This window comes from Castor canadensis, chromosome 16 (assembly GCF_047511655.1).
Source record: "Castor canadensis chromosome 16, mCasCan1.hap1v2, whole genome shotgun sequence".
In the NCBI taxonomy this organism is placed as follows: domain Eukaryota; kingdom Metazoa; phylum Chordata; class Mammalia; order Rodentia; family Castoridae; genus Castor; species Castor canadensis.
Window position 1 is genome coordinate 41,949,687 of NC_133401.1, and position 26,762 is coordinate 41,976,448.

The 26,762-nt window shown below is 42.0% G+C and overlaps 1 protein-coding gene across 15 annotated transcripts in view; it reads left to right on the top strand.

Annotated features, from left to right (window-relative positions):
* The first annotated feature begins 248 nt into the window (after window positions 1-248).
* Window positions 249-26,762, top strand: part of Nsd1 (nuclear receptor binding SET domain protein 1) — a 112,332-nt gene continuing 85,818 nt past the window's right edge. For 2 of the 15 annotated variants that reach the window (XM_074058734.1, XM_074058742.1), the window contains exons 1-4: window positions 1,070-1,216; window positions 2,391-2,504; window positions 3,245-3,334; window positions 26,043-26,178. In XM_074058734.1, the coding sequence (XP_073914835.1) occupies window positions 2,475-2,504; window positions 3,245-3,334; window positions 26,043-26,178 (256 nt within the window). In that variant the 5' untranslated portion in view covers window positions 1,070-1,216; window positions 2,391-2,474. Of the gene's footprint in view, window positions 381-734; window positions 863-1,044; window positions 1,217-1,327; window positions 1,496-1,963; window positions 3,335-5,207; window positions 5,245-26,042; window positions 26,179-26,762 lie in introns of those variants that run through there. The other 13 variants (XM_074058728.1, XM_074058741.1, XM_074058735.1 and 10 more) reach the window with 12 other exon arrangements.

The following is a 26,762-nucleotide window of genomic DNA, read 5'->3' on the forward strand; positions in this document are numbered from 1 at the left end:
CCCGCACGGCCGGGCAGGGGGAGGAAGGGGATGGGGGGAGGGGGAAGGGCAGGGGTGGTGGGTGAGGGGCCGTGGGGACCGCAGGGCCGAGTTCCCGGCCCGTCGGCGCTGCCCTGAGGCGGCTGCCCGCCGCGCCCTGCAAGGAGCCAGCCCCCTGCCTCTTGGGCGTCGAGCCTGCGGCAGGAGGGAGCCCTGGGGCTGCACGGGCTTGGCTCGGGGAGGCAGACCCGTGCTGCTGCCTCCATTTTGTTTCCTGTTCAGCTTGGTCTGTGGTGGTGGTGGTGGTGTGGGTTTGGGGTGCGGCCGGGCAGGGGGTTCACCTGCAGCCGCGCTTGTTCGGGGCCTGAGGCCTCGAAGACCCCCATTCCAGGCCCCCCCAGGTGAGCCCTGCAGTAGGAGGGGGGTGGCCTTGGCCTCGGGCCGAAAGGAGCGGGCTGAGGGCAGGTGCCCAGTGGATGGGGAGCCCGGGCTGTAACCTAAGATGGAGGCCGGGACTGACGCGGGCCCGAGCGGGGCCGGCGGCGCGGTCCGACAGGCCTCAGCCGGGCCAGGTGCCGCTGGGGTTGGGGGTTCAAGACGGGTAGGGTGCAGTGGCTGTGTACAGCCCGGGGCTGGCGTGGCGCCCCGAGGTAGGTGAGGGGATCGGAGTGCCACCCACGACGCCCGCACACCCCGACACTCCCCGGAGGCGCGCCAGGCCCCGGGGGAGCCTGCCTTAGGCCCCTCCCGGGCAGCCCAGTCGGCCCGTAGGCCTGGGCCGTGATCGGGCGCGCAGTGGGGGAGGGGGGGGCAGCAGCGGCAGCTTCGCTGATTGGGCAGCGCTTTTGGAGCGCCCGACTTCACCCGCCCTGAACCCCGAAGAGTGAGGCGTGGGAGCGCGAGCGCGCGCGCGCGCGTGCGGGAAGGGTGGGGGGCAGGGGCCGCCGGCGCGCGCACTCCGGGGCTCAAGCCGCACGCGGGCCAGCGCGGGGCGCTCGGTCGCACGCGCCGCCGCGGGGGCGCGCGCCGTGGGGGTGTGAGGAGGTGGAGGAGGCGGCGGCGGCGGAGGAATAGGCCGGGGCAGGTCGTGCTCGCTGCCTTCTCCCCTGAAGAGAGACGCGGGGGGGAGGGGGGTGCGGCGAGTGGCTCCTCTCTCTCCCCACCGCTCCGCTTGCGCCCCAGTGTAATGAGGGTCACCCCCTCCCCCCAGCTGGCCCGGGAGGGGGCGCGGGGCACGGTAACTAGTGCGCTTGGGGTGGGCTCCAGGAGGGAGGGGGAGGAGGTGGCCGGGCCGGGAAGATGGTGGTGGCCGTGAGGTGAGGGACTCGCGGGAGGGCCGGGTGCAACGCGGGGTTGGCGGCGGGCGGCGCCGTAGCTGCGGGCCCCCTCCCCCTCCTCCATCACTACCAGCCGGGCTCAGGCCTAGCTGGCCGGGCTGCCGCGAACTTCCTCCCAGCGCGGCCCGTGTGCCGCCGGCCTGGCCGCTCGTGCGCGCCTGGGCCTCCGCCTCCCTTAGGTAGCCGGCTGGTGGTGGTGGTGGCGGTGGTGTGTGTGGGGTGGAGGGTGTGTGCGGGGGCGGCCACCTTCCCTCCCCACCCCCCGCAAACTTGGCTTGCTAGCTGAAAATTGGTGAGTGCGATCAGCACTGCCGGGAGGAGCTGCGGGAAGGAGCGCGGCCGGGGCAGGCGGCGTCGGCGTCGGCAGCAGCCATGTTTGTCAAGCTGTAAGCAGCAGCTGCTGCTGTCCTGACTCGGCTGCACCGGCCACCCGAGTGGCTCTGGTTGCCGAGTCCCGGTCCCTGGGCATTGCCACCGCGGACCCCGCAGCCCCGCAGTCTGGAGGGCGAGTTCGGGGCAGCCCCAGCCTCGGCCACCTTGCTCGCGGCCTTTGCGCACGGTCGCTGCACGGCCCTGGCCCGGCCGGGCGCAGGGCGCAGCGCTATTGTGACCGCTGCGCCCGGGCGAGCCACCGAGGAGGAGGAGGGGGGCCTTTTTGTGCAACGTCCAAAAGCCCCCCCCCCAGCCCCGCACCCCCCTCTCATTCAGGGGATTTGGCCGCTGGACCCCGGACGAGGAAGAGGACTAGGATTTCTGCTAGATTTGAGAATTTTTTGACTGCCAAAGGGATTTTAATTTTGAGTTGAGCCCAAGTGTCTACCAGCCTGCAGTGCAGGAAAAAAGGGTCGGGGCTGTTTTCCATGTGGGAGGATTTTGCCCAGCTCCGGGAAGATGGAGTTTTCGGAGGCTCACTGAGCCATTTTTCCATCGTCAGCTGGGAGAACTTTTTCCGCCCTTGGAAGTGCAGCAGAAAAGCAAAGAGGCCACTAGGCCTTTGGGAAGTGGCTGCCATTTTGAAGAGAAGAGTCAGATGGTTTGTGAACTCAGATTAATTGCTGTGTTTTTGGATTCCAGGTTGATGCTGGCCCAGGATGGATCAGACCTGTGAACTATCTAGAAGAAATTGTCTGCTGCCCTTTTCCAATCCAGTGAATTTAGATGCCCCTGAAGACAAGGACAGCCCTTTCGGTAATGGTCAATCCAATTTTTCTGAGCCACTTAACGGGTGTACTATGCAGTTATCGACTGCCAGTGGAACATCCCAAAATGCTTATGGACAAGATTCTCCATCTTGTTACATTCCACTGCGGAGACTACAGGATTTGGCCTCCATGATCAATGTAGAGTATTTAAATGGGTCTGCTGATGGATCAGAATCCTTTCAAGACCCTGCAAAAAGTGATTCAAGAGCTCAGTCGCCAATTGTATGCACTTCCTTGAGTCCTGGTGGTCCAACTGCACTTGCTATGAAACAGGAGCCCTCTTGTAATAACTCCCCTGAACTCCAGTTAAAAGTAACAAAGACGATCAAGAATGGCTTTCTGCACTTTGAGAATTTTACTTGTGTGGACGATGCAGATGTAGATTCTGAAATGGACCCAGAACAGCCAGTCACAGAGGATGAGAGTATAGAGGAGATCTTTGAGGAAACTCAGACCAATGCCACCTGCGATTATGAGCCTAAATCACAGAATGGTGTAGAAGTGTCCATGGGAAGTGAACAAGACAGCACACCAGAGAGTAGACATGGTGCAGTCAAATCGCCATTCTTGCCATTAGCTCCTGAAACTGAAACACAGAAAAATAAGCAAAGAAATGAAGTGGACATCACCAATGACAAAGCAGCCCTTCTCCCAGACCCCCTTTCACTAGGAGATACAAACGTTACGGTAGAAGAGCAATTTAACTCAATGAATTTATCTTTTCAGGATGATCCAGACTCCAGTACCAGTACATTAGGAAACATGCTAGAGTTACCTGGAACTTCATCATCATCTACTTCACAGGAATTGCCATTTGTAAGCAGCTTTTGGTACAACTTAAAATACATACGTGAATGTGTATATACAGGCCGCTTACAGGGAAACTTAACACTAACTTTTTGTTGCTCATCAGTTCATAGCTGAAAGCTCATGATAAGTTTTTTGGGGTAAATTTTACTTCAATTTTTAGATTTAGCTCTGTTGTATGAGTTTGGTTCTTTTTACCTTTTCCCAAATAACTGCATTGAGTAAACTTTTAAGGACATTTGATTGAGTTCATATTTAATTTTTTAGGATGTGGGTGTACATTTGATTAGCTTTAAAAAAAAAAAAGCAATCTGACCTGCTGGTGTTATGAGTGCAGAACCAATTTGTTACTTGGAGGCTTGTTCGAATAAAGCATGGGTTTGTTTTTTTTTAGTAGTTGGGTGAATCTTGCTGCTGGTTGAAGTGCCTTTTGGGCACAGATTTAAAGAGGCTAAGATGAGAAAGTGTTCTTGAATCTCAGTCAAAATTCAAGTTAAGTTAATTTTTTTGAACTACTGAAGTTAAGCATCCTGTGCTCCTCCTGATAACTGCCACCATTGTGGTAGGCTCTTAATCCTTTACAGTTTTAAAATTTAAAGTGTGCATGTGTGAGTGTGTATATAAGTCAAAATGGAGAAAATCTCATTTGAGTCTCTTTTAGTACTCTGTAATACTGTTATCGAGTGATAAATGATAGTTGTTTTATTTTAAGAACTCATGCAGAATCTGACTTTCAGGTAGCTAAATGATATCAGTTTGCTTCTTTTAGCCTAGTTTCATCACTTCTGAAATCCAAAACTATTTGATTTCTGAAAAATTCCTTTCAGCTTTAAATACTTCATTCTAATTTTGTTTCTGTCCAAACACCACATTATCATGTGGTAATGTCATTGGTAATGTCAACAAAGAGGATTTTTTGGGGGGTGTGGGGTGTCAGCAGATGCCCAGAAATTGTGTGTGTTTGTGTGTGTGTGTGTGTGTGTGTGTGTGTGTATACATACATATATATATATATATATATCTCACACATATGATTTCTTTTTTTGGTGGGACTAGTGTTTGAATTCAGGGCTTTGTGCTTACAAAAGCAGGCACTTTACCACTTGAGCCACTTCTCCAGTCCACTATGTAGATTTTGTAAGAAAAATTTTTTACAGTATGTGATGATTGTTGTGGATTAAACATTTATTTTGCTATTCATTCTTGTTGATCTTTAAAGTAACGGGGAATGTGGGTGTGTCACTTGTTTCTTTTGATTCATATCTTAAATATGCTTTAATACTCTGGTTTCTTAGCTTGGCAGTTGCAGATTTTTAAAGAATTTTATTGTCCCAGACATCTAAGGATGGAAAGGTTGTTTTGAAAACCTGCTGGCAGTTCAGACAAATCTTTTTTTGGGGTTTGTGTTGAAATTTATCGTACATAGACAGTATTTGTTTTAATACATAAATTTAAATCTGAGGAAGGAGGTAGATGTTTCACTAGAGGCATACAAATAGAAATGTAAACCTGTCTGTTTCTCATCCTGTAGATGTGAACTGAGTATTGGTTGTGTTAAAAGCAATTGAAGACTGGGCGCTGGTGGCTCAGAACTGTAATCCTAGCTACTTGGAAGACTGAGAGGGGAGGATAGCAGTTCAAGGCCAGTCCAGGCAAATAGCTCTTGGGACCCTGTCTCCAAAATAATCAGAGCAAAATGGATTGGAGGTGTGGCTCATTTGGTAGAGTGCCTGATTTGTAAACATGAAGCCGTGAGTTCAAACCCCAGCCCCACTAAAAAAAAAAAAAAAATTGAAAATCTCGGAGCCTATAGATAGTATGTTGTGTGTCTAACATGGTAGTTAGCTAACTTGTATAAATGTAGAATTTTTCTTTTTTTTAGGAAGAAAATTGCTCAGAGTCTTTATGGGCTTGAAGAGGCAAGTTTCTAATTTATTCTTTTAGGTCTTTGATTCAAGTTTGTGGTTGAAATTTATTGCTTTCATTTTGCCCTTGATTTTTTTAAACTGAGAATTTATAAATTAATTCACTTTCAGAGTATGAGTTTAGCTAAACACTATAGCTTGGGAAATGTGTAATTAAAAAAATTCTGTATAGCCATATGGTGTTGATATATTCATATTGTTCACAATTTAAGCTCATTGGTGGAATAGGTATTAAGTACTATGGATCTTATGTTTAGGGCTAGAAATTTTGGAAAATGCTTTTTATTCTGTAATATGATAGATTAAGATTCTCTTGGAAGCAGGTAACAGTGTAGTTGTTAGGATTGTAATCTCCATCTAGAAGTAGAGAAAGATTTGCATAAATCAAGATCATATTTCCTGGGCTGGCAGAGTGGCTCAAGTAGTAGAGCGCCTGCTTTGTAAGTGTGAGCCCTGAGTTCAAACCATAGTACCACCAAAAAAAAATTGAGACAGGTTCTTGCTGGGTAATCAGGCTAGCCTTGAACTACTGCAGCCTCTTAAGTGCTGGGATTTCATTTGTGTCCTACTTTGCCTGAATTAAGGTCATATTTTCTGTTGCTTCGTATATTTGTTTTTATTTTTTCTTTCACTACTGGGGCTTGAAGTCAGAGCTTCATGCTTGCTAGATAAGCAGTCTGCCATTGGAACCACACCTTCAACGCTTTTTGCTTTAGTTATTTTTTAGAGAATATTTTTTGCACTCGTGTGTGTGTGTGATAGGGGCAGTGTCAGACCTTGATTCTCCTACTTATGCCTCTTATGTAGCTGCAATTACAGGTGTACACCACCATGCCTGGCTTATATCTACTTTTTTTTTTTTTTTTTCCAGCATTAGGGTTTCAACTCAAGGGTACGAACGAGCTTGCTACATAGGTATTCTATCACTTGAGCAAGCCACTCTGCTAGCCCTCTAAATCTAGCTTTAAGCACATGGTTTGCCTCCTGTCATGAGGAAGCAGCCTTTTCAATTTATCTTTTTGTGCTGTCCAATAATAATTCAATAATAATAATTATTATTTTAATGCTAGGGATGGTACCCAGGGACTGGTGCATGCTGGGCAAGCACTCTATTACTCATTTATACCCCAGCCCCATTTAGTCTTTTTCTTTTTTTGCGGTACCGGGGTTTGAACTCAGTGCTTAAATCTTGAGCCACTCCACCAGCCTTTTTTTGTGAAGGGTTTTTCTTGGGATGGGGTCTTGAATTATTTGCCCAAGTTGGCTTTGAACCATGATCCTCCTGATCTCTGCCTCCTAAGTAGTTAGGATTACAGGTGTGAGTCACCAGTGCCCAGCTAGTTATTTTCTTTATGTACAGTGATGTCATTAATTTGCAATCCTGATTTTGTGCTTTAATTTTAAGTTGGCTGACACCATCTAATTCCTTCCAGTGTACAAAGCCTTTGTGTTTGTACATCTTAGGTCTTTGATAAAATCTTCTTTTGGAGGTACTTTGAACTCAGGGCCTCATACTTGTTAGGCAGGCTCTCTACCACTTGAGCCACTCAGCCAGCCCTGTTTAATAAAATCCTTTTTTTTCTCTTTTTGATGGCACTGGGGTTTGAACTCAGGGCCTCACGTGCTAGGCAGGCACTCATACTGCTTGAGCCATTCCACCAGCCCTTCTTTGTGATGGGGTTTTTCAAGATAGGGTTTCCAGAAGAACTATTTGGCCAGGTTTGCTTCAAACCTCGGTCCTCCTGAGTAGCTAGGATTACAGGTGTGAGCCACCATTTCCCAGCTGTTTGATAAAATCTTGAAGGGAGATTGGAGCCCAGAGTGGGAATAACTTACTACTTAAGTGCTTTATTTTGTATTTGGTCTTTATAACCTGTAGTCAGAAGGGATGTAATAGAAGTCAAAGGTTAACTTTCATGGCACTGGAGAACATTGGAGACAGGACTGAAACTTTCAAAATCAGAATTAACTGATTACTGTTGCCTTTTTTTCATGCCTTCTGAAGGTCTTTGACATTTTTGCCTACACCCAAAGTAACTGCTAGATTTCTTCCTAGGCTGATTTGCAGCAGTTGTTTTCCTCTCTTCCTCACTTAAATTATTATTATTATTATTTTTTTTTTTTTTTGGAGTACTGGGGTTTGAACTTAAGGCCTCATGATTCCTAGGCAGGAACTCCGCCATTCTGCCAGCCCTTTTTTGTGTTGTTTTTTTTTTTCAAGATAGTGTGTCTTGAACTATTTGCCTGAGGCTGGCTTCAAACTTCAATCCTCCTGATCTCTGGTTCCTGAGTAGCTAGGATTACAAATGTGAGTATTTATACTATGGTGGTATTAGTGAATTTGGGGATCCTTAAAGTTCTTAGGGTATAGCCCTGCTGCAGAGTGGTCTTACATATTTATGATCCTCAAGTTCTGAGCTGTAGATGTTTAGGTTAAGCAGTTGAGTAGAGATGTTGAAACCTAGAACTGTTGAGTCAACAAGGATAAAGGTGATACTTTAATTGGCTTTGGGTGGGTTGGGTTTGTTGGACTTACACTGGTACTTTGGATGTGGAGAGCATAGCAATTTCATAGGACCTTTGTTGGGGGTCACTCGGGCAGGATGGGTGTAATGGGCCCTAGAAATCCAGACTGAGGCATTTGGCATTGATGTGATAGGAGCTGAGAGCCAGTGAGGGACTACAGCTGAGAAGTGAACATGTTGACTGGCATGATTAGAGGCAAGGTTAGAATGTAAGAGTTTCTTGTAATAGTAATTAAGAATTAGGCTTAAGCAGAGTCAGTTCTAGAAAGAAGGGATAAATCTAAAAGATTATTTTTAAGGGTGAAAACTAATAGCTGTTTTGGGGTTGCTTGGACTGGAGACAACGATTGGAGCCTGGATTTGAAGAATGAAACAGGAATGAAGACAGATGATGTTTAGGGCTTATAGTGCTGGTGCTGAGGCTTACACCTGTAATCTTAGCTTTTCAGGAGATTGAGGTCAGGAGGATCATGGTTCAAATCCAGCCCTCTGCCTGCAAATAAGTTTGCGAGACCCTATCTGGAAAATACTCAACACAGAAAAGGGTGGGTGAAGTGGCTCAACTGGTAGAGTGCCTGCCTAGCAAGCATGAGACCCTGAGTTCACACCCCGGTACCACCAAAAAAAAAAAAAAAAATTTTTTTTTCTTTTCCTCTGGGATGCTCTCCTTTACTGTCATCCAGAGATTCTCTACTCCAGTCTTTCTCTTTGAGTAGAAAATTCATTCTTTCTCCATATCTCTGGTTCTGCTCTCTGTTGATCTCTTTATTAGGGTACATTGTTTTATTAATTACCCGTTAAATTTTCTCTGGAATCTTCATTCCCTTTTTTTTTTGGTGGCACTGGGGTTTGAACTCAACGCTTGTTAGGCAGGTGCTCTACCATATGAGCCACTCCATCAGCCCTGGAACCTTCATTCTCAACCTTACTACTACCCCAGTTTTTCTTATCAGTGGCATCAGTTTTTTGCTTGAAACCATGATAGCATCTTGGTGTGTCTGTATTGGTAGAGATTAAACCCAGGACCTTGCACATGCTAGGCTGACAGTCTACCACTGAGCTATATACCCAGCAGCATCTTATTCTAAAGGAATCTTCCTCTATTTTGTTACCCTGAAAGTTAGGTTCTATTTTATGGGTGAATTGCTCAAAAGAGGGATCTGTTTTATTTTCTCTTGCTGAAATTTTTTTTTTTTTTTTGGTGCTGGGGCTTGAACCACTCCACTAGCCCTTTTTTGTGAAGGGTTTTTTTGAGATAGGGTCTTGAGCTATTTGCCTGGGCTAACTTTGAACCACAATCCTCCTGATCTCTGCCTCCTGAATAGCTAGGATTATAGGTGTGCGTGACCAGTGCCCCGCTCCAGAGTGGTTATTTATAATGGGAGCAGATACGTGCCAGTAAGGGAGTAGCAGACAGAAGAGGCAAGAAATTCTTTGATAGATGTCTAGGATGAGTGCAGTTGTTAGGTGATAAAAGTGTAAAGATAAGCCTATAGGTGGGTTGAGTTTTTATGCTTTTATTATTCTTTTGCTAAATTATGCAGTACCCCTCAGTCTTTCTTCATTCTCATTGTACTATTAGGTTGTTATTGCTGGTCTTTTTTTATTTTTATTTTTTTTAATTTACTTTATTCATATGTGCATACAATGATTGATTGCGGGTCTTTATTTAGTCTTTCTTTCCAGTCTACGCTATATAAAGTTACTTCTTTGCTTCAGAATGATAAATATTGGGTCTCTGTTTAAAACTGTACCTTTAATGCCTCACTCCCCTTTCCATTTTCCTAACAAAGACCAAATTCAGTGCTTTCCCCCACCCCTCCTTTTTTGGTTCTGAGGATCAACCCTGGGGCCTCATGTATGCTAGACAGGCATTCTACTCTGAGCTATATTCCCAGTCCCTCAGTTTCATTTTGTTGTTTTTGAGATAGAGTATAATCTTACAGCCCAGTCTGACCTTGAACTCCTGGTTTATTGATCGTCCTGCCCCTTCCTCCCTAGTGCTGGGATCACAGGTCTGCTTTACCACACCTTCAGTGTCTTTATTTTTTAATTTTTTGGCAGTACTTGGATTCCTCCTGCCTCAACCTCCTGAGTGCTAGGATTGCAGATGTGCACCATCACATCACAGGTTATACCTTTTGTTCACCCTTTTTTCATTCAGACTGAAGCGTTAGTGTTCTGGTGCTCCGTGTTCTCCCCTGGCTTGTGCCTTTGTTCTTTTGGTGAGATTCATCCTTATACCCTGACATTGTGTAGCATGGTACCTTCTTTGTAGTGGACATACATTCACTGAATGAATGAATGGTGCTATTCAGAGGTATAAGTTGGGAGGAGGGAGTTTTAGGTAGGAAAGTAATGAAGTAATGAGCAGACTCTTAATCCTTATCTTTTTTTTTTTTTTTTGACAGTACTGGAGTTTGAACTCAGGGCCTAACATTTGCTAGACAGGTACTCTTATCACTTCAGCCACTTAGGCAGCCCATTTTTTGTGTCGGGTATTTTCGACATAGATGGGGTCTGGGCAAAGTTATTTCACCGGGGTGGGACTGAGATCCTTCTGATCTCTGCCTCCTGAGTAGATAATTTATTACAGGCATGAGCCATTGGTGCTCTGACCATTTTTTGATGTATCACATTTCAAAACTTCCCAGTTTTTTTTTTTTTTTTTTTTAACTTCCATTTCCTCATACAATCAAATTTTTTCCCCCCTTAAATATATTCTATTTTTAGTTCTGGCAGTTTTTGCTTTGGGCATTTTGAAACTTTTTTTTTTTTTTTTTTTGATGGGACTAAGGTTTGAACTCAGGGCTTCTCACTTGAGAAGCAGGCACTCATTGCTTTAGCCACACCTCTAGTCCATTTTGCTCTGATTATTTTAGAGATTGGGGTGTCACCAACTTTGTTCGGACTGACCTTGAGCCATGATCCTCCTGATTGATCTTTGTCTCCCAAGTAGGTGTGATTTCAGGCGTGAGTCATTGGGTACCTGGTTTTCTTTCTTTTTTTTTTTTGCTTGTTTGTTTGCTTGGTGGTACTGGGGCTTGAATTTAGGGCCTACACCTTGAAGGTGTACCAGCCTTTTTTTTGTGATGGATTTTTCTTGAGATAGTATCTCACATACTATTTGCCTGGGCTGGCTTTGACCCTCGATCCTACTGATCTCTGCCCCCTGAGTAGGTAGGATTATAGGCACTTTCTCTCTCTTTTTTTGGTAGTTCTGGGGTTTGAATGGAGGACCTCACAATTGCAAGGCAGGTGCTCTCCCACTTGAGTTATTCTGCCAGCTCTTTTTTTGGTTGGGTCTTTTAAGACAGAGTCTCAAACCTTAGTCCTCCTAATCTCTGCCTCCCAAGTAGCTAGCATTGCAGGTATGAGTCATTGGCACATAGCTTCTTTTTTCTTTCCTTTCTCTTCCTTTTTTCACTATTGTAGTCCAGCCTGGCCTTGGCCCGATCATTCTGTGCTTGCTTTCTAAATGCTATTGTACTCTTGAGTCATCAGAATTTTTTTTTTTTTTTAAATATATTCTAGGTGATCTATGTTCTTTTCAATGGCTATATCTAAACCGTAATTTTAAAATTCTGGTTCCATGACCTCTGGGTCATGCTTGTAATCTTAGCTACCGGGAGGCAGAGCTCAGGAGGATCTTCATGGCCAGCCTTGGCAAAAAGTCCCCACCTCAGTAAAAAAGCTGGGCATGGTGGTGTCCCCTCTTTTTCACTTTACATAATGATTTTTTGTAGTTGTATAGCTGGTTTCAGCTACAAGGGAAGCATAAATAGGAGGGTCATGATTCAGGCTGACCTGGGTATATAAAAGCAAGGCACCAAGTTCGTTGAATGGCTCAAGTGCATTGAAGAGTATGAGGCTTTAAGTTCAATCCCCAGTACTGAGGATGGGGTGAGGGGCAATCCTATTTGAAAAATAATTAAAACGTCTTAACAGAGCTGGGGTTATGACTCAAGTGGTAGAGTGCCTACCTAGCAAGTGTGAGGCCCTGAGCTCAAACCCTAGTGTTGAAAAAAAGTTGCTTCCATTTTTATTATTTCTTAGTTTTTGGTGGCACTGGGGTTTGAACTCGGCCTCATGCCTGCTAGACAGGCAATCTACCATTTGAGCCACTTCACCAGCCCTTGTTTCCATTTTAGACAATTTGTTCAGAGAATGAAAAGTCATAAATGCCAACTTGTCTTTAACACATTGGCACAGATTTTGGTGCTTATTGCTGTCATTAGGTGAAACTAACTTTATTAAGGCCTCTAAAGTCCTTTTTATATCTCCAGTGACTTTATGTATAATACCATAATACTCTTAAAGATTGTTGGATGGTTAAAATTTATTTTGGAGGATGAGCAATTATATTTACAAATTAAGTTAAATTAAAAATAATTACTAGTTATGTGATATTCCCTCGTATACCAGGAAGAGTCTGAAGGTAGTTTCTCTTTGCAAATTATGAGGATATATTCCCCATGTTATCTCTAATTTCTCTTGATGCTGTAATTGGAGCTGTTGGGGGTTCCCTGGTGAAAGTAAGTGGTGTGGGTTATATCTGTATTCAGAGAAAATAACAGACTTTAATTCCATACTAATTGTCATTGGAATTTTATATCCAAAAGCTAACTATCTTTTTTTTTTCTTTTTTCTTCTTTTCCTTTTTTCCTTTCTTTTTTTTTCTCCTCTCCCTCCCTTCCCCCCTAATATTTTTATTATCTTGCAGTATTGGGGATTGAATCCAGGGCCTTGTGCTTGCTAGGCAGGTGTTGTACAACTTTAAGGTACACCTTCAATACTGTTTTTCGTGTAAGTTTATTTATCATCATCATCATCATCATTTTTGGTAGTACTGGGATTTGAACTCAGAGCTTTGTGCTTGCTAGGCATGCGTTCTACCTGGAGTGCTTCCAGCACTCTTTTCATTTTAGATAATGATTTTCTGTAATTGGATAGCTGGTTTCATTTTTTATTTAGCCAGATCTGTGTTTTTTAGAGTGATACCTTTTATCAATTTGAAGTTTATTGTACTTCTGTATATTTGATAAACTAACTTTACAGGCTCTTGTAAAATTTGAAGAAAATATCTACTGCAGTGTTACTGCACTATGCTGATGCAGTTTGTTTATTTATTTGGTGGGACTAGATGGGGGTCACATGAACTAACTCTTTGCCCAAGCTGACCTGGAACCTCAATCCTTTCGATCTCAGCCTCCTGAGTAGCTAGGATTATGGGAATGAGTCACCAGTACCTGGTTTATGCTAATGATTTTTGTGACGTCTTTAATATCCTTTTTGTGAATATAATTTCAAATTATCATTGTTTTTTTCCAGTTGTTCTGGGATCAAACCTAGGGCTTTGCCCATGCTTGACAGTCCCTTTGCCACTGAGAAATAAAGTTCTTCGAGATGTGAATAGAATGCTTCCTACTATTTGTTATCTATTCTGCCTAAGAAATTACTCCTATATTTAGCATTTTAACAAGAATACACTTTAGAACTGGGCACTGTTGGCTCATGCCTGGAATCTTGTAATCTTAGCTGCTTGGGAGGCTGAGTTCAGGAGGATCGTGATTGGAGGGCAGCCTGGATAAATAGTTTGAGAGACCCCCATCTTCAAACTAACATGAGCAAACTGGACTGGAGGTGTGACTCCAGTGGTAAAGTGATTGCTTTTCAAAAGCAAAGCCCAAACTCCAGTCCTACCAAAAAAAAAAAAAAGAAAAAGGGAATACACTTAAGTTTCTTGCACAGGTTAGGAATCAAGGAGTGGCTTAGCTGGGTGGTTCTGGCTCAGAATGTCTTACGAGATAATAGTCACGATGTGGACCTGGGTGTAGTCATCTGTATACTATGGGATTCCTGTGTAGAAGCCCTCAATTCTTTCGACTTGAATTTTTCTGTAGAGCTGTTTCTAGTGCATGGTAGCTGTTTCCCCCCAAAGAGAATGACCAACAGAGAGGGAGACACTCGCCTACTGTAGGAGGAAGCAGTACTTTTTATTTTTTTATCAAGCATATAGGGAGAGGAATATGCAGAGGTATAAATAGTATGATGTCAGGATCATTGGGTGGTCATCTAGGGAACTTGTTACCACATCCACCTAAGAAGTAATTAATAGTTTTTTGTTTTTTTTTCTGGCTGGTACTGGGGCTTTAACTCAGGGCTTCACAATTGCTAGGAGGTGCACTACCACTTGAGCCACTCCTCCAGCCATGTTTTATTTTGGGTATTTTTGAGATAGGGTCTTAAGAGCAGTTTGTCCAGCTGGGCTCTGATGGCTCGAACCTGCAGTCCTAGCCACCTAGGAGGCAAAGATGAAGAGTATTGAGGTTCAAAGCCAGCCTTGGCAAGTTATTCTGTGAGACCCTATCTCGAAAAAACCCATCACAAAATAGGACTGGTGAAGGGGCTCAAGGTGTAGGCCCTTTGTTTGCCCAGGCTGGCTAAAGATAAAAAGTATGTACTGTCCATTTCAAAAAGGTAGAAGCCAGTGATGGTTTTAGGATATAGATATATTCAATCTGATTTTAAATATTAAATAATGTATACATGTGTTCAGACATTATGTTATCCTAAAAGGAGCTAGAAGTGTGGCTCAAGTGGTAGAGTTAACAAGTATAGGGTGTTGAGTTGCAACCCCAGTAGAGGCAAAATTAAAAAAGGAGAAACAGGTGGTACTGGAGTTTGAACTCAGGGCTTCATGCTTGCTAGACAGGCTTGCTAGGCAGCCATTAACCAAATTTTCTGAGACAGGTATGTTGGTCTAGATGGCCTTGAACTCAACTGTGTGGTTTAGCTTGGTCTTGAACTGGAGATACTCCAGTCTCCCATGTTCTGGGATTACAGGCATGTACCACCACACCTGGCTTCTTTTTATCTTTCAGAGGTAGCAGGAATTCTGTACTCTGTGTTTGAAACCTACTGTGAATATTGATCTTGCAGAATCATACTAGATTTCCACTCTGAAAAATAACTCATGCTTGAGAGAGATTGAGAAGGGGGCTTTGTGAACGGACTCCTTGCCATTTTAGTTCTTTGATTTGACATTGTATGTGACATTTACATTATCTCTCTCTCTTTTTTTTTGAGTGGTACTGGGTTGTGAACTCAGGGCCTCACCATTGCTAGGCAGGCGCTCAACCACTTGAGCCACTTCACTAGCCCTTTTTTGTGTTGGATACATTTGAGATAGGGTCTCTTGAACTGTTTGCCCAGGGCTGACTTGGAACCACGATTCTCCTGATCTCTGCCTCCTGAGTAGCTAGAACTATAGGCGTGGGCCACTGATGCCCAGTTCCCTTTTCTTTTTTCAATTTCTTTTTTTGTGGTATTGGAGTTTGAACTTAGGGCCTCACCCTTACTAGGCAGGAGCTCTACCCCTTGAGCTACTCTACCAACCCTTTTTTGTGAAGTGTTTTTTCGAGATGGGGTCTCTTGAAATATTATGCCTGGGCTGGCTTTGAACCTCATCTTCCTCATCTCTGCTTCCTGAGTAGCTAGGATTACAGGCAGGTGCGGCTTAACATTTTATCTTTGACGATTAAACATTGGTTATTTGAACTGCAGGTGAATTTCAAAAGCACTCACTTTTTTTTTTTCCCCTACTGGGATTAGGGTTTAAACTCAGCTTCACGTTCGAAAGTTGTGCTCTACTTCTTGGGCCACACCTCTAGCCCATTTTACTCTTGCTCTTTTAGAAACGTGATTTCGTAAACTACTTGCCTGGATTGGCCTCAACTGTAATCCTTCAGATGTCAGCTTCCCAAGTTGGTAGATTGTAGGCTTGAAGGCTTGAGCTACCTTTATATTATTCTAGGGTCACATGGTCAGTGCAGGTGGCTCATGCGCCGGTACATCTGAAATTACTCAGGAGGCAGAAATCAGGAGGATCACAGTTGGAAGCCAGTCTGGGCAATTTTCTCACGAGACCCTACCTGGAAAATACTCAACACAAAAGGCCTTAAGTGGTAGAGTGGCTCCCTTGCAAGCTTGAGGCCCTGAGTTCAAACCCCAGTACTTCCAAAAAAAAAAAAAAAAAAAAGTTGTGTAATATAAGCTGGGTGCTTAGTAGTATTTTCTAGACCTGAAAGTTTCCTTTGCAGTTTTGAGTTGCGATTGGGAAGGGATCAATTCTTGTAGAAAAATTGTAATTACCATTAAAAATAGCTACCATTATGGATGCCCTAGTCTAGGTTATGAATAATCCTAAAGCAGATTTGCCATTTGTTGACTCAACACTAATTTCTACAAAATGGGACACAATATTATCCCACTTTTATAGGTGAAGACAAACTCAGCCAGGTGTGAAACACATCTATAATCTGAGCACTTGGGAGACTGAGGCAGGAGGATCTTGTTTGAGGCCAACCTAGGCTATATAACAAGATGTTTTGTGAGAACAAAACAAAGAAGACATGATCTCAGAAAGATGATATAACTTTCTAAAGTCTCATGGGTGGTTATGTGTGGAATAGGAATTAAACCAATGCATTTCTAGTATCAGGTGGAGATTAGAAAGTGTGTAGAGTTTCTCATTTAATTATAAACAAATGATAAAAAGAGATCAGAACTTTAAAGGATTAGTGATTTTCAAATGCACAGCATAGTTTGTCGTCTTGATACTCTGCTTTTCTCAAATCTTGTTATATTTTTAATGAGTTATTACATAATGTAAATCTTGGTCACTAGGTTTAAGCTGACCTAAAAGAACAGGAGGTGATCTTGAAGTATATTGTGTTTAATCATTTTTATTACGCTGTCTCACTGCATGTTGAAGGAGGTTCATTAATAAAAATAATCTAAGCCAAGTCCTTAGTAGTAGGGGCAATAGATGTATCTCTGATGCAAGAGAGCAAATCAGAAGGGCAAGTTGCTTGCTTGTGGTGAGGTTGAGAAGGGGTTTGTTTAACATGAAGCTAGAAGGAAGGATGGTGAATGTTATACATGGCATAATAAAGACATAGGGCACCTTGAGGCAAGAGGAGTGGAGTATATAGTGTAGGGGATATGTATGGTAAATTTCACTCTGATTAGATTTTATCATGTGGAAAAGAGATGTGGGAAATTAGGTATGGTGGAAAAATGAGGGAGTTGAATATTGCTTGGATAAGTGATACACAACACACTTGCTTCATCAGTTAATAATGTGGAATCAGAGTTTTATGATATGGCAATAACATTGGGATTGTGCTAAATTTAAGATGCTCTTTTTTGCTTTGGTTATTTTTGAGATAGAATCTTCCTTTATTCCTGGGCCCCTGGAGCATGATCCTCCTGTTTATGCTTCTCCACTTAGGTGAGATGATCAGCCATTGGTTGAAATAGCGTCTTCTGAAATTTTTTTGCTCAGCCTGGCTTTGAACCAAGATCCTGTCAATTCCACCTTATAAGTAGCTGTGCCAGTTCTTTAAAGGCTTTTTTTTTTTTTTTTGAAAGTACTGGGGTTTGAACTCAGGGCTTCTCACTTGGGCTTGACTTTGAACCACTATTCTCCTGATCTCTGCCTCCTATATAGCTAGGATTATAGGCATGAGTCACAGGTGCCCAGCAAATACTAGTTTTTTTGGTGGTACAGGGGTTTGAACTCAGGGCCCCACATTTGCTAGGGAGGCGCTTGAGCCACTCCACTTTCCCTTTTTCGTACTGGATATTTTCAAGACAGGTCTCTTGAACTATTTGCGCTGGTGAACTGTTTGCACTGGCTGGCCTCCAACCGAGATCTTCCTGATCTCTGCCTCCCAAGTAGCTAGGATTACAGATCTGAGCCACTGGCACTCGGCTCTGTAAAGGTTTTATATTTAACCACTGAGATCAAATTCCAGTACCTCCACCAAATTCCAGTACACACAGTTTTTTTTTTTTCTTCTTTACAGGCTTTTTGGTGGAACTGGGGTTTGAACTCATGGCCTTAGGCTTCTAGGCAGGCGCTCTACCAACTGAGCCACTCTGCCAGACCCAACAAATTGTTTTTAGCTTTGCTAAACATTTGTACTTTCAATTCGTTGTCTTTAGTTTTGTTGTTAGAGTAAAAAATGAAGATATGAAAAAGTCTGAAAAAAATGCAAGTATTTATTGCCTTTAATCTTTTTGTTTTTTCCTTTTGGATTGTTCTTAGGATGAAATCCCAGGAGAGTATTAAATTCAAAAGTACTGTAGCCAGGCGCTGGTGGTTTATACTATAATCCTGGCTCCTTTAGGGGTTGAGATTGGGAGACCTCATCTCCAAAAATATCCTGATCCTCCTGATCTCTGCTTCCTGAGTGCTTAGGATTACAAGTGTGAGGCACGCACATATGAATATTAATAAAGTGTGAGGCACTGATGCCCAACTAAACATTAACTTTTTTTCCCCCCATTTATGGGGTTTGAACTCAGGGTTCCTAGGTAGGCATGCTCCCACCTTGCATTTTGGGGTACCATTTGCTTTTTAATAGCCATATTTTCACAAAATTAAGGGCAGGGAAACACTCAGCAGAACAACAATGATTTGAATAATGGACCATAACATGGGACTGACTGAGAACTCTCCACGTCAACTGAGGTGCACAATGTGGACGCAAGAATTAAAATTTTTTATTCTTTTTTTGGTATTTTTTTGGTTTGAACTCAGGGTTTTGCAGTTGCAAAGCAAGCACTCTACTGCTTGTGTCACACTTTCTTAACAATTCTTTTTCTGGTATCAGGGTTTGAACTCAGGACCTCATGTTTGCTAGGCAAGCACTCTACTACTTGATTCACTCTGCCAGCCCACCAATATTTTTAAGAAATTATTTTGGCAGTAATGTGGATTGAACTCAAGGCCTCATCCTTGATAGGCAAAACTCTGCCTAAATGTTTTGTTTTTAAAAGTTTTTTTTCTTTAATTTTTGTCCATGCTTGGTCAAAACCTCATACAATAAATCAACTAATAAGGAGGGCTTACTGTGGTCAGATCATGTTTTTTATATATTCTGCTATAATTATCCTTTAAACTTGTAATGTGTAATTCATATACTTTTTTGAACTCAGGGCCTTAAGCTGGCTAGTCATGAGTCATGCCCTCAGCTGTGGTGGTATACAGGGTCTACCTGTGTAGCCCAAACTGCCGTTCTCCTGCCTTAGCCTCCCAAGTGCTGGGATTAGATCTGTGTACCACCATATCTGGTTTAAGTCATGTACATTTTTTAAATTAGTGATGAGGTAGGATTGATGTCTGCCATTTTGCTATGTCTTGTATATATCTTAGGTGTGTGTGGGCATATATTTGGGCCTGGTGTCCTTTATCACTTAGCTACATCCTCAGTTCTTGAATTTACTCTTTGTGCAGGTAGGGGGTTGTGGTATTGGAGTTTGAATGCAGAGCCTTGCACTTATTGCCAGGCAGGTGATCTACCACTTGAGCCACAGCCCTATCCCAGAATTTATTTATTTATTTTTGGTGGTACTGGGGTTTGAACTTCCAGCTTGCTAGGCAGGCACTTTACCACTTAAGCCACTCTGACAGCCCTTTTTTTGTGGTGGGTAGTTTGAGATAGAGTTTTACAGACTATTTTCCCTGGCTGGCATTGAACCATGCCTCCTGAATCTGCCTCCTGAGTAGCCAGAATTACAGGAGTGAGCCACTGGCTCACTTATTCTTAAATCGGTAATTTCAAATGTGGAAATTTGCAACTTTTGAATACATGGTACATTGATTGGTCTGAAGAGATGTGTTTTTGTTTTTACTGTTGTCTTACGAGAATTTAATTTTATGGGATTTCTTGATAATTTAAATAATAACTGAGTCCCTGAAGTTGCAGTAAATTGTGTGGTAATTGTGTGAGGCACTTGTACTTATCCCCACTCTCCATAGACTTCATCTCAAGCCATACATCACTGTGTATACTTAGAAAGTCATTTTAAAAGAGACTTGTGTTGCTGGTGGAGTGGCTGAAGCAGTAGAGCGCCTGCCTAGCAAATGCGAGGCCCTGAGTTCAAGCCCTAATACTGCCAAAAAAACCAACAACAACAAAAAAAATGACTGATGGACTATGTGTGACTGTTTTTAAATATTTACCTGTAATTTTTGGTTATTCTCAGAAGGAAATTATCTGAGTACTATTATTATGTGGTAATAATACAGTTGACTAATTAATATGGGAACCAACTTAGGTGTGTCTACTATTGATACACAGTACTTGGATCACTTGAACTTGTTTTATCTTAGAAGCACAACCTTAAGTCTGTTTTGGACCACTTGATAGAAATTTCATTAGTGTCTGTCATCCTAGCACTGACAAGCTGAGTCAGGAGGATGGAGAGTTTAAGGCCAGCCTTGGGTAACTTAACAACAACAACAAAAAGGTAGTGCTGGGGTGTAGCTCAGTTTTAAGAGTGCTGTAGAATGCTTGAGGCCCAGGGTTCAGTCAGCAGCACTGAACAACTGTTTTGTTGTCAGCAAACAACAAAACAACAAAGAAATTTTAATAGTAAGAAATTTTAATAGTGAAAATACTTCTAAGATTTCATCTGCAACTCCTTTTAACCATAGTTTCTGCCTGATTGTGGTCACAGAAATAGGATGTTCAGTGATAGCAGTGACAAGCTTTTACAGGAGAGTGCAGTATTAAATGATAATGTAATTGTTTGAAAAAGAAAAAGATTTCAATTCTGGTGTTTAGTTTGAATTTAAATACTTTAAAAATAAATTCTGGCCATACTTATTTATAATGCATGGTGTTTAGAATTAATCTGTGGATTTAAATTCTACCCTTTCCAATTGTGACTTACCTTTTTTTTTTTGGTGGGGCTGGGCTTCATGCTTGCAAAGCAGATACCGAGCCATTTGCCTGGACTGGCTTCAAACCTTGATCTTTTTGTGTTCAGTTCCTTTCCTTCACTCTCCCACCCCTCCTGTCTCCTCCAGCTGCTCTGGCACTGGAACCATACCTCTAGTCCGTTACGAAAATCATATGACTTCATCTCTGCTTAATACATCTTGTAGAGTTCCTTTTGTCTGGTGTCTTTGTGCTAGGTGTTTGTTGCTGTATTTTTCTTTTGGTGGTACTTGGGTTTGAACTTGGTCTCATGCTTTCTAGATAGGCACTCTACCACTTGGGTCACGCCTTGAGCCCCATAAATAACTTCTTTAAATATCTTTTTCTATTATTCTTTATCTTTGATTTATCCTTTGTATTAGAATACTAAGAGGAGAATTAATTGTTAGCTTTTTCTACGTGAGGTCGGCACTGGGGTTTGAACTCAGGCTTGTTAGGCAGGCATGAGACCACTTGAGCCATGTCTCCACCCTTAATTTCTCAATTTTATGGCTTAGTAAAATCAAGCTTATTTTCAGTTTATTTAATGTGATACAATTTCTCATGGAATCAGAAGATGGAATTGCTAGTTTGTCTGTTTGTGTGATTCTGGCTACTACCTTGACCTGATAGCACTCATGTTTTTTCTTCTCTATTGAATACATGTATTTTATGGCTGTATATCTGACACTATAATGTAATCCTTTTATAGTATTCATTTGAGAAGAAGACAGACAGTACCAGTACCATGCCCTAGATTGTGGGTAAATTTGTCATGAAGCATGCAGTAATTACAATAACTATGAGATTTTATTTTTATTGGATGATAAAGTAGTGGTGAAGAATTTGGACTCTGTGTCCCAGTAGGAGCACTTGGAACCAGTGAGACTGAACCTGATGGTAAAGAGCCCAGGGCCGTGAACATAGAGCACATGAGTAGGGGTCATTGCAGGGCCTCATTTGGAGCCCCTAAGCCTAAGCCACGAGAAGGATAATCGTGGGTCTCCACAGAGGGTGGACCTGAGTCTAGAAATTGTCCTGTTCTGGGGATAGTGACTGTGGCTTTTCAGGCAGGCTAGGGTCACCTCTGCTTTGAGGAGGGAAAAAAAAGGAATTTGTGCTCTGGAGTTGGCAATGTCTAAATTTGAATCTTGGCTCTGCTACTTAATAGATTCTTATGGTACCATTAGGTATATAATAAATACGTGTAATAATACAACTTAAAGAGTATGAGGAGGAACATTGTGCTTTACACATAACGAATCAAGTGAATATGCTGGAATAAATAAGGAAGTCCCATATTTAACAAAGACTGAGAAATTATTTATTTATTTATTTATTTTTATTTTTCTTTTATTATTCATATGTGCATACAAGGCTTGGTTCATTTCTCCCCCCTGCCCCCACCCCCTCCCTTACCACCCACTCCGCCCCCTCCTTCTCCCCCCACCTCAATACCCAGCAGAAACTATTTTGCCCTTATCTCTAATTTTGTTGTAGAGAGAGTATCAGCAATAATAGGAAGGAACAAGGGTTTTTGCTGGTTGAGATAAGGATAGCTATACAGGGAGTTGACTCACATTGATTTCCTGTGCGTGTGTGTTACCTTCTAGGTTAATTCTTTTTGATCTAACCTTTTCTCTAGTTCCTGGTCCCCTTTTCCTATTGGCCTCAGTTGCTTTAAGGTATCTGCTTTAGTTTCTCTGCATTAAGGGCAACAAATGCTAGCTAGTTTTTTAGGTGTCTTACCTATCCTCACCCCTCCCTTGTGTGCTCTCGCGTTTATCATGTGCTCATAGTCCAATCCCCTTGTTGTGTTTGCCCTTGATCTAATGTCCACATATGAGGGAGAACATACGATTTTTGGTCTTTTGAGCCAGGCTAACCTCACTCAGAATGATGTTCTCCAATTCCATCCATTTACCAGTGAATGATAACATTTCGTTCTTCTTCATGGCTGCATAAAATTCCATTGTGTATAGATACCACATTTTCTTAATCTATTCGTCAGTGGTGGGGCATCTTGGCTGTTTCCATAACTTGGCTATTGTGAATAGTGCCGCAATAAACATGGATGTGCAGGTGCCTCTGGAGTAACAGTCTTTTGGGTATATCCCCAAGAGTGGTATTGCTGGATCAAATGGTAGATCGATGTCCAGCTTTTTAAGTAGCCTCCAAATTTTTTTCCAGAGTGGCTGTACTAGTCTACATTCCCACCAACAGTGTAAGAGGGTTCCTTTTTCCCCGCATCCTCGCCAACACCTGTTGTTGGTGGTGTTGCTGATGATGGCTATTCTAACAGGGGTGAGGTGGAATCTTAGCGTGGTTTTAATTTGCATTTCCTTTATTGCTAGAGATGGTGAGCATTTTTTCATGTGTTTTCTGGCCATTTGAATTTCTTCTTTTGAGAAAGTTCTGTTTAGTTCACATGCCCATTTCTTTATTGGTTCATTAGTTTTGGGAGAATTTAGTTTTTTAAGTTCCCTGTATATTCTGGTTATCAGTCCTTTGTCTGATGTATAATTGGCAAATATTTTCTCCCACTCTGTGGGTGTTCTCTTCAGTTTAGAGACCATTTCTTTTGATGAACAGAAGCTTTTTAGTTTTATGAGGTCCCACTTATCTATGCTATCTCTTAGTTGCTGTGCTGCTGGGGTTTCATTGAGAAAGTTCTTACCTATACCTACTAACTCCAGAGTATTTCGTACTCTTTCTTGTATCAACTTAAGAGTTTGGGGTCTGATATTAAGATCCTTGATCCATTTTGAGTTAATCTTGGTATAGGGTGATATACATGGATCTAGTTTCAGTTTTTTGCAGACTGCTAACCAGTTTTCCCAGCAGTTTTTGTTGAAGAGGCTGCTATTTCTCCATCGTATATTTTTAGCTCCTTTGTCAAAGATAAGTTGCTCATAGTTGTGTGGCTTCATATCTGGATCCTCTATTCTGTTCCACTGGTCTTCATGTCTGTTTTTGTGCCAGTACCATGCTGTTTTTATTGTTATTGCTTTGTAATATAGTTTGAAGTCAGGTATTGTGATACCTCCTGCATTGTTCTTTTGACTGAGTATTGCCTTGGCTATTCGTGGCCTCTTGTGTTTCCATATAAATTTCACAGTAGATTTTTCAATCTCTTTAATGAATGTCATTGGAATTTTGATGGGAATTGCATTAAACATGTAGATTACTTTGGGGAGTATCGACATTTTTACTATGTTGATTCTACCAATCCATGAGCATGGGAGATCTCTCCACTTTCTATAGTCTTCCTCAATCTCTTTCTTCAGAAGTGTATAGTTTTCCTTGTAGAGGTCTTTCACATCTTTTGTTAGGTTTACACCTAGGTATTTGATTTTTTTTGAGGCTATTGTAAATGGAATTGTTTTCATACATTCTTTTTCAGTTTGCTCATTGTTAGTGTATAGAAATGCTAATGATTTTTCTATGTTGATTTTATATCCTGCTACCTTGCTATAGCTATTGATGATGTCTAGAAGCTTCTGAGTAGAGTTTTTTGGGTCTTTAAGGTATAGGATCATGTCGTCTGCAAATAGGGATATTTTGACAGTTTCTTTACCTATTTGTATTCCTTTTATTCCTTCTTCTTGCCTAATTGCTCTGGCTAGGAATTCCAGTACTATGTTGAATAGGAGTGAATCAAAGAATATCAGAAATTTTTAGGAACTTACTCAGATAGTAGTTTTCAATATAGGCACATAAAAGATGTGTTTTCCTATTCAGTCTTGGTTTTTAGGTTTCAGAGTCTGCAGTCACACCCTTTGTCTACTGATGTTAGCCAAAAATGGACCAAGGGTTTTTTTTTGGTTGTTTGTTTTTTGCTGTACTGGGGCTTGAACTCATCGTCTTCACCTTGAACCACTCCACCAGCCCTATTTTTGTGAATGGTTTTTCGAGATAGGGTCTCTTGGAACTATTTGCCCAGGCTGGCTTTGAACCAAAATCCTCCTGATCTCTGCCTCCTGAGTAGCTAGGATTGCAGGTATTTGAACTTAGGGATTTGAACTTGTTAAGTAGATGCTAAGCAGGTGGTCTGCCTCTTGAGTCACACTGCCAGTCTATTTTGCTATGTTTGTTTCGGAGATGGGGGTCTGTTGAACTATTTGCCCTCTCTGGCCTCAAATCCTCCCAATCTCAGCTTCCCAGGGATCAGTCCCATGCGCCTGCTCACCAAACTCTTTTAGGACATTGTATCCTTGGAGTGAATGGAGGAGGTTGCCCTCAGTCCAAAGTATCCTAAATATTTCTGGCCACCCAGAAATATCTAAGCATACTCCTTTGTAGTATACCAGATGGAAAGTGCAGATCTATTAAATGCAAAACTGCCTACCTTTTAAGGCAGATTTGTTCATTTTGTTGGGTGGTTAAGGCATGGACATGAGTGTAGAGCTGGGATGGATATATAACTGCATATAATCTATGCAGTTATAGCATAGATTAGTTAGGCATATTATTTTTGCAGAAAAGATGCAGTCAGGGTGTCTGCATTGGCTAATTCCAAAGAACTTCATTCATAGTGAATTATATTTGAATGGTGTCTCTTGCAGTTGTGTGGTGCAGTGTTGTGAATATCTTCTCTTGCATGTCCTGGGCAAAAACCAAAATCTGTTGCATTGACATAATGAGAGTCTAGTCTGAATGTAGCTTTTAGAAATTTTTCATTAGTTCCATTACTGTTAATTAAATAATAGATATATGTTTGTTTTAGAATGATGTGGAGTGTCACCTATATATCCTAATCTATTAACATTGTTAAAAATTAGTTTAGATCTGGGCATGGTGACTTATATTTGTAATCTCAGCGTTAGCAAGACTGAGGCAGGGGGATTGCAAGTTTATGGCTAGCATGACTATATATGGAGATTCTGTCTCAACTACCCCCACACCCCAATTGTTTTTTGTAAACTTTCTTACCTCCCCTTTGTTGTGATCTGAGGACTGGAGCAGAGATACTGTTTTCTTAGTATGATTTTTTTCTTTAAGGAGAAAACAAAGATTTATTAGGATACCATTTAAGGAGGAAATAATGGCGGGCACTTAGTATGATTTTAGTATTCCAGTGTTTCTTTCATTGAAGATATCTAAAATTTTTTTTTTTTTTTTTGGACAGGACTAGGGTTCGAACTCCAGTCTTCATGCTTGCTAGGCTGGCTCTCTACTACTTGAAATACTCTGCTAGCCCTTAAATTATTTTTTAAGGTGGTAGATAGATTAGTTATGTAAAATGAATATATATATATGTATATATATATATATATATATACATATATATATTGAGAATTACTATATAAAAGACTGTAATGAACAAGTAATGCTAAGTAGTTTTGTTCTTATTTTTTGATTGATGTCTGGCTGGGTGTTTTCATTTTAAATATTTTTGGCATTGCCTTTCAGAAGGCTAACAGGAAGATGATAAAATACTGTTTCAAAAGGTCTTTGATTCTTATTGATCCCCTATGTTTTTGTCTGTCTAAAGTGTCAACCCAAGAAAAAGTCTACACCACTGAAGTACGAAGTTGGAGATCTCATTTGGGCAAAATTCAAGAGGCGCCCATGGTGGCCTTGCAGGATTTGTTCTGATCCATTGGTTAATACCCACTCAAAAATGAAAGGTAATAACTTGCAGTTGATTACATATGATATAATATAGTATGAAATTAAAAACTTGCAGTTACTTCTAGTGCATCACAGTTTTTGTTACCTTTAGCAATAATCCATCTTATACATTGAACAATTTATAAATTAATTGTTAACATATTTTATCTTTTCAGATTTTATTTTCTGGTACTGGGGTTTGATCTCAGTGCCTCACACTTGCTAGGCAGGCCTTCTACCACTTGAACCACTCAGCCAGCTCCTTTTTGTGTTGAGATGGGGTCTTGCCTTTTTTTGGGGGTGGGGTAGGGAGGGGAATTGACATTTGAACTCAGGGCTTTATGCTTGCAAAGCAGGAGCTCTACCACTTAAGCCAAGGTTCTTGCTTTTGCCCAGGCTGGCCTCAACTGTGATTCTCCTAAATTTTTCTGCCTCCCGAGTAGCTAGGATTGCAGTACTGAGCCTGGTGGTTGGCTAGGTTTGGGGTTGGGTGTGAATTGGCGATTTGAACTCAGGTCTCACACTTGCTAGGCAGGCTCTCTACCACTTGAGCCATTCCACTAACCCTGTGTTGTGTTGGATATTTTCAAGATAGAATCTG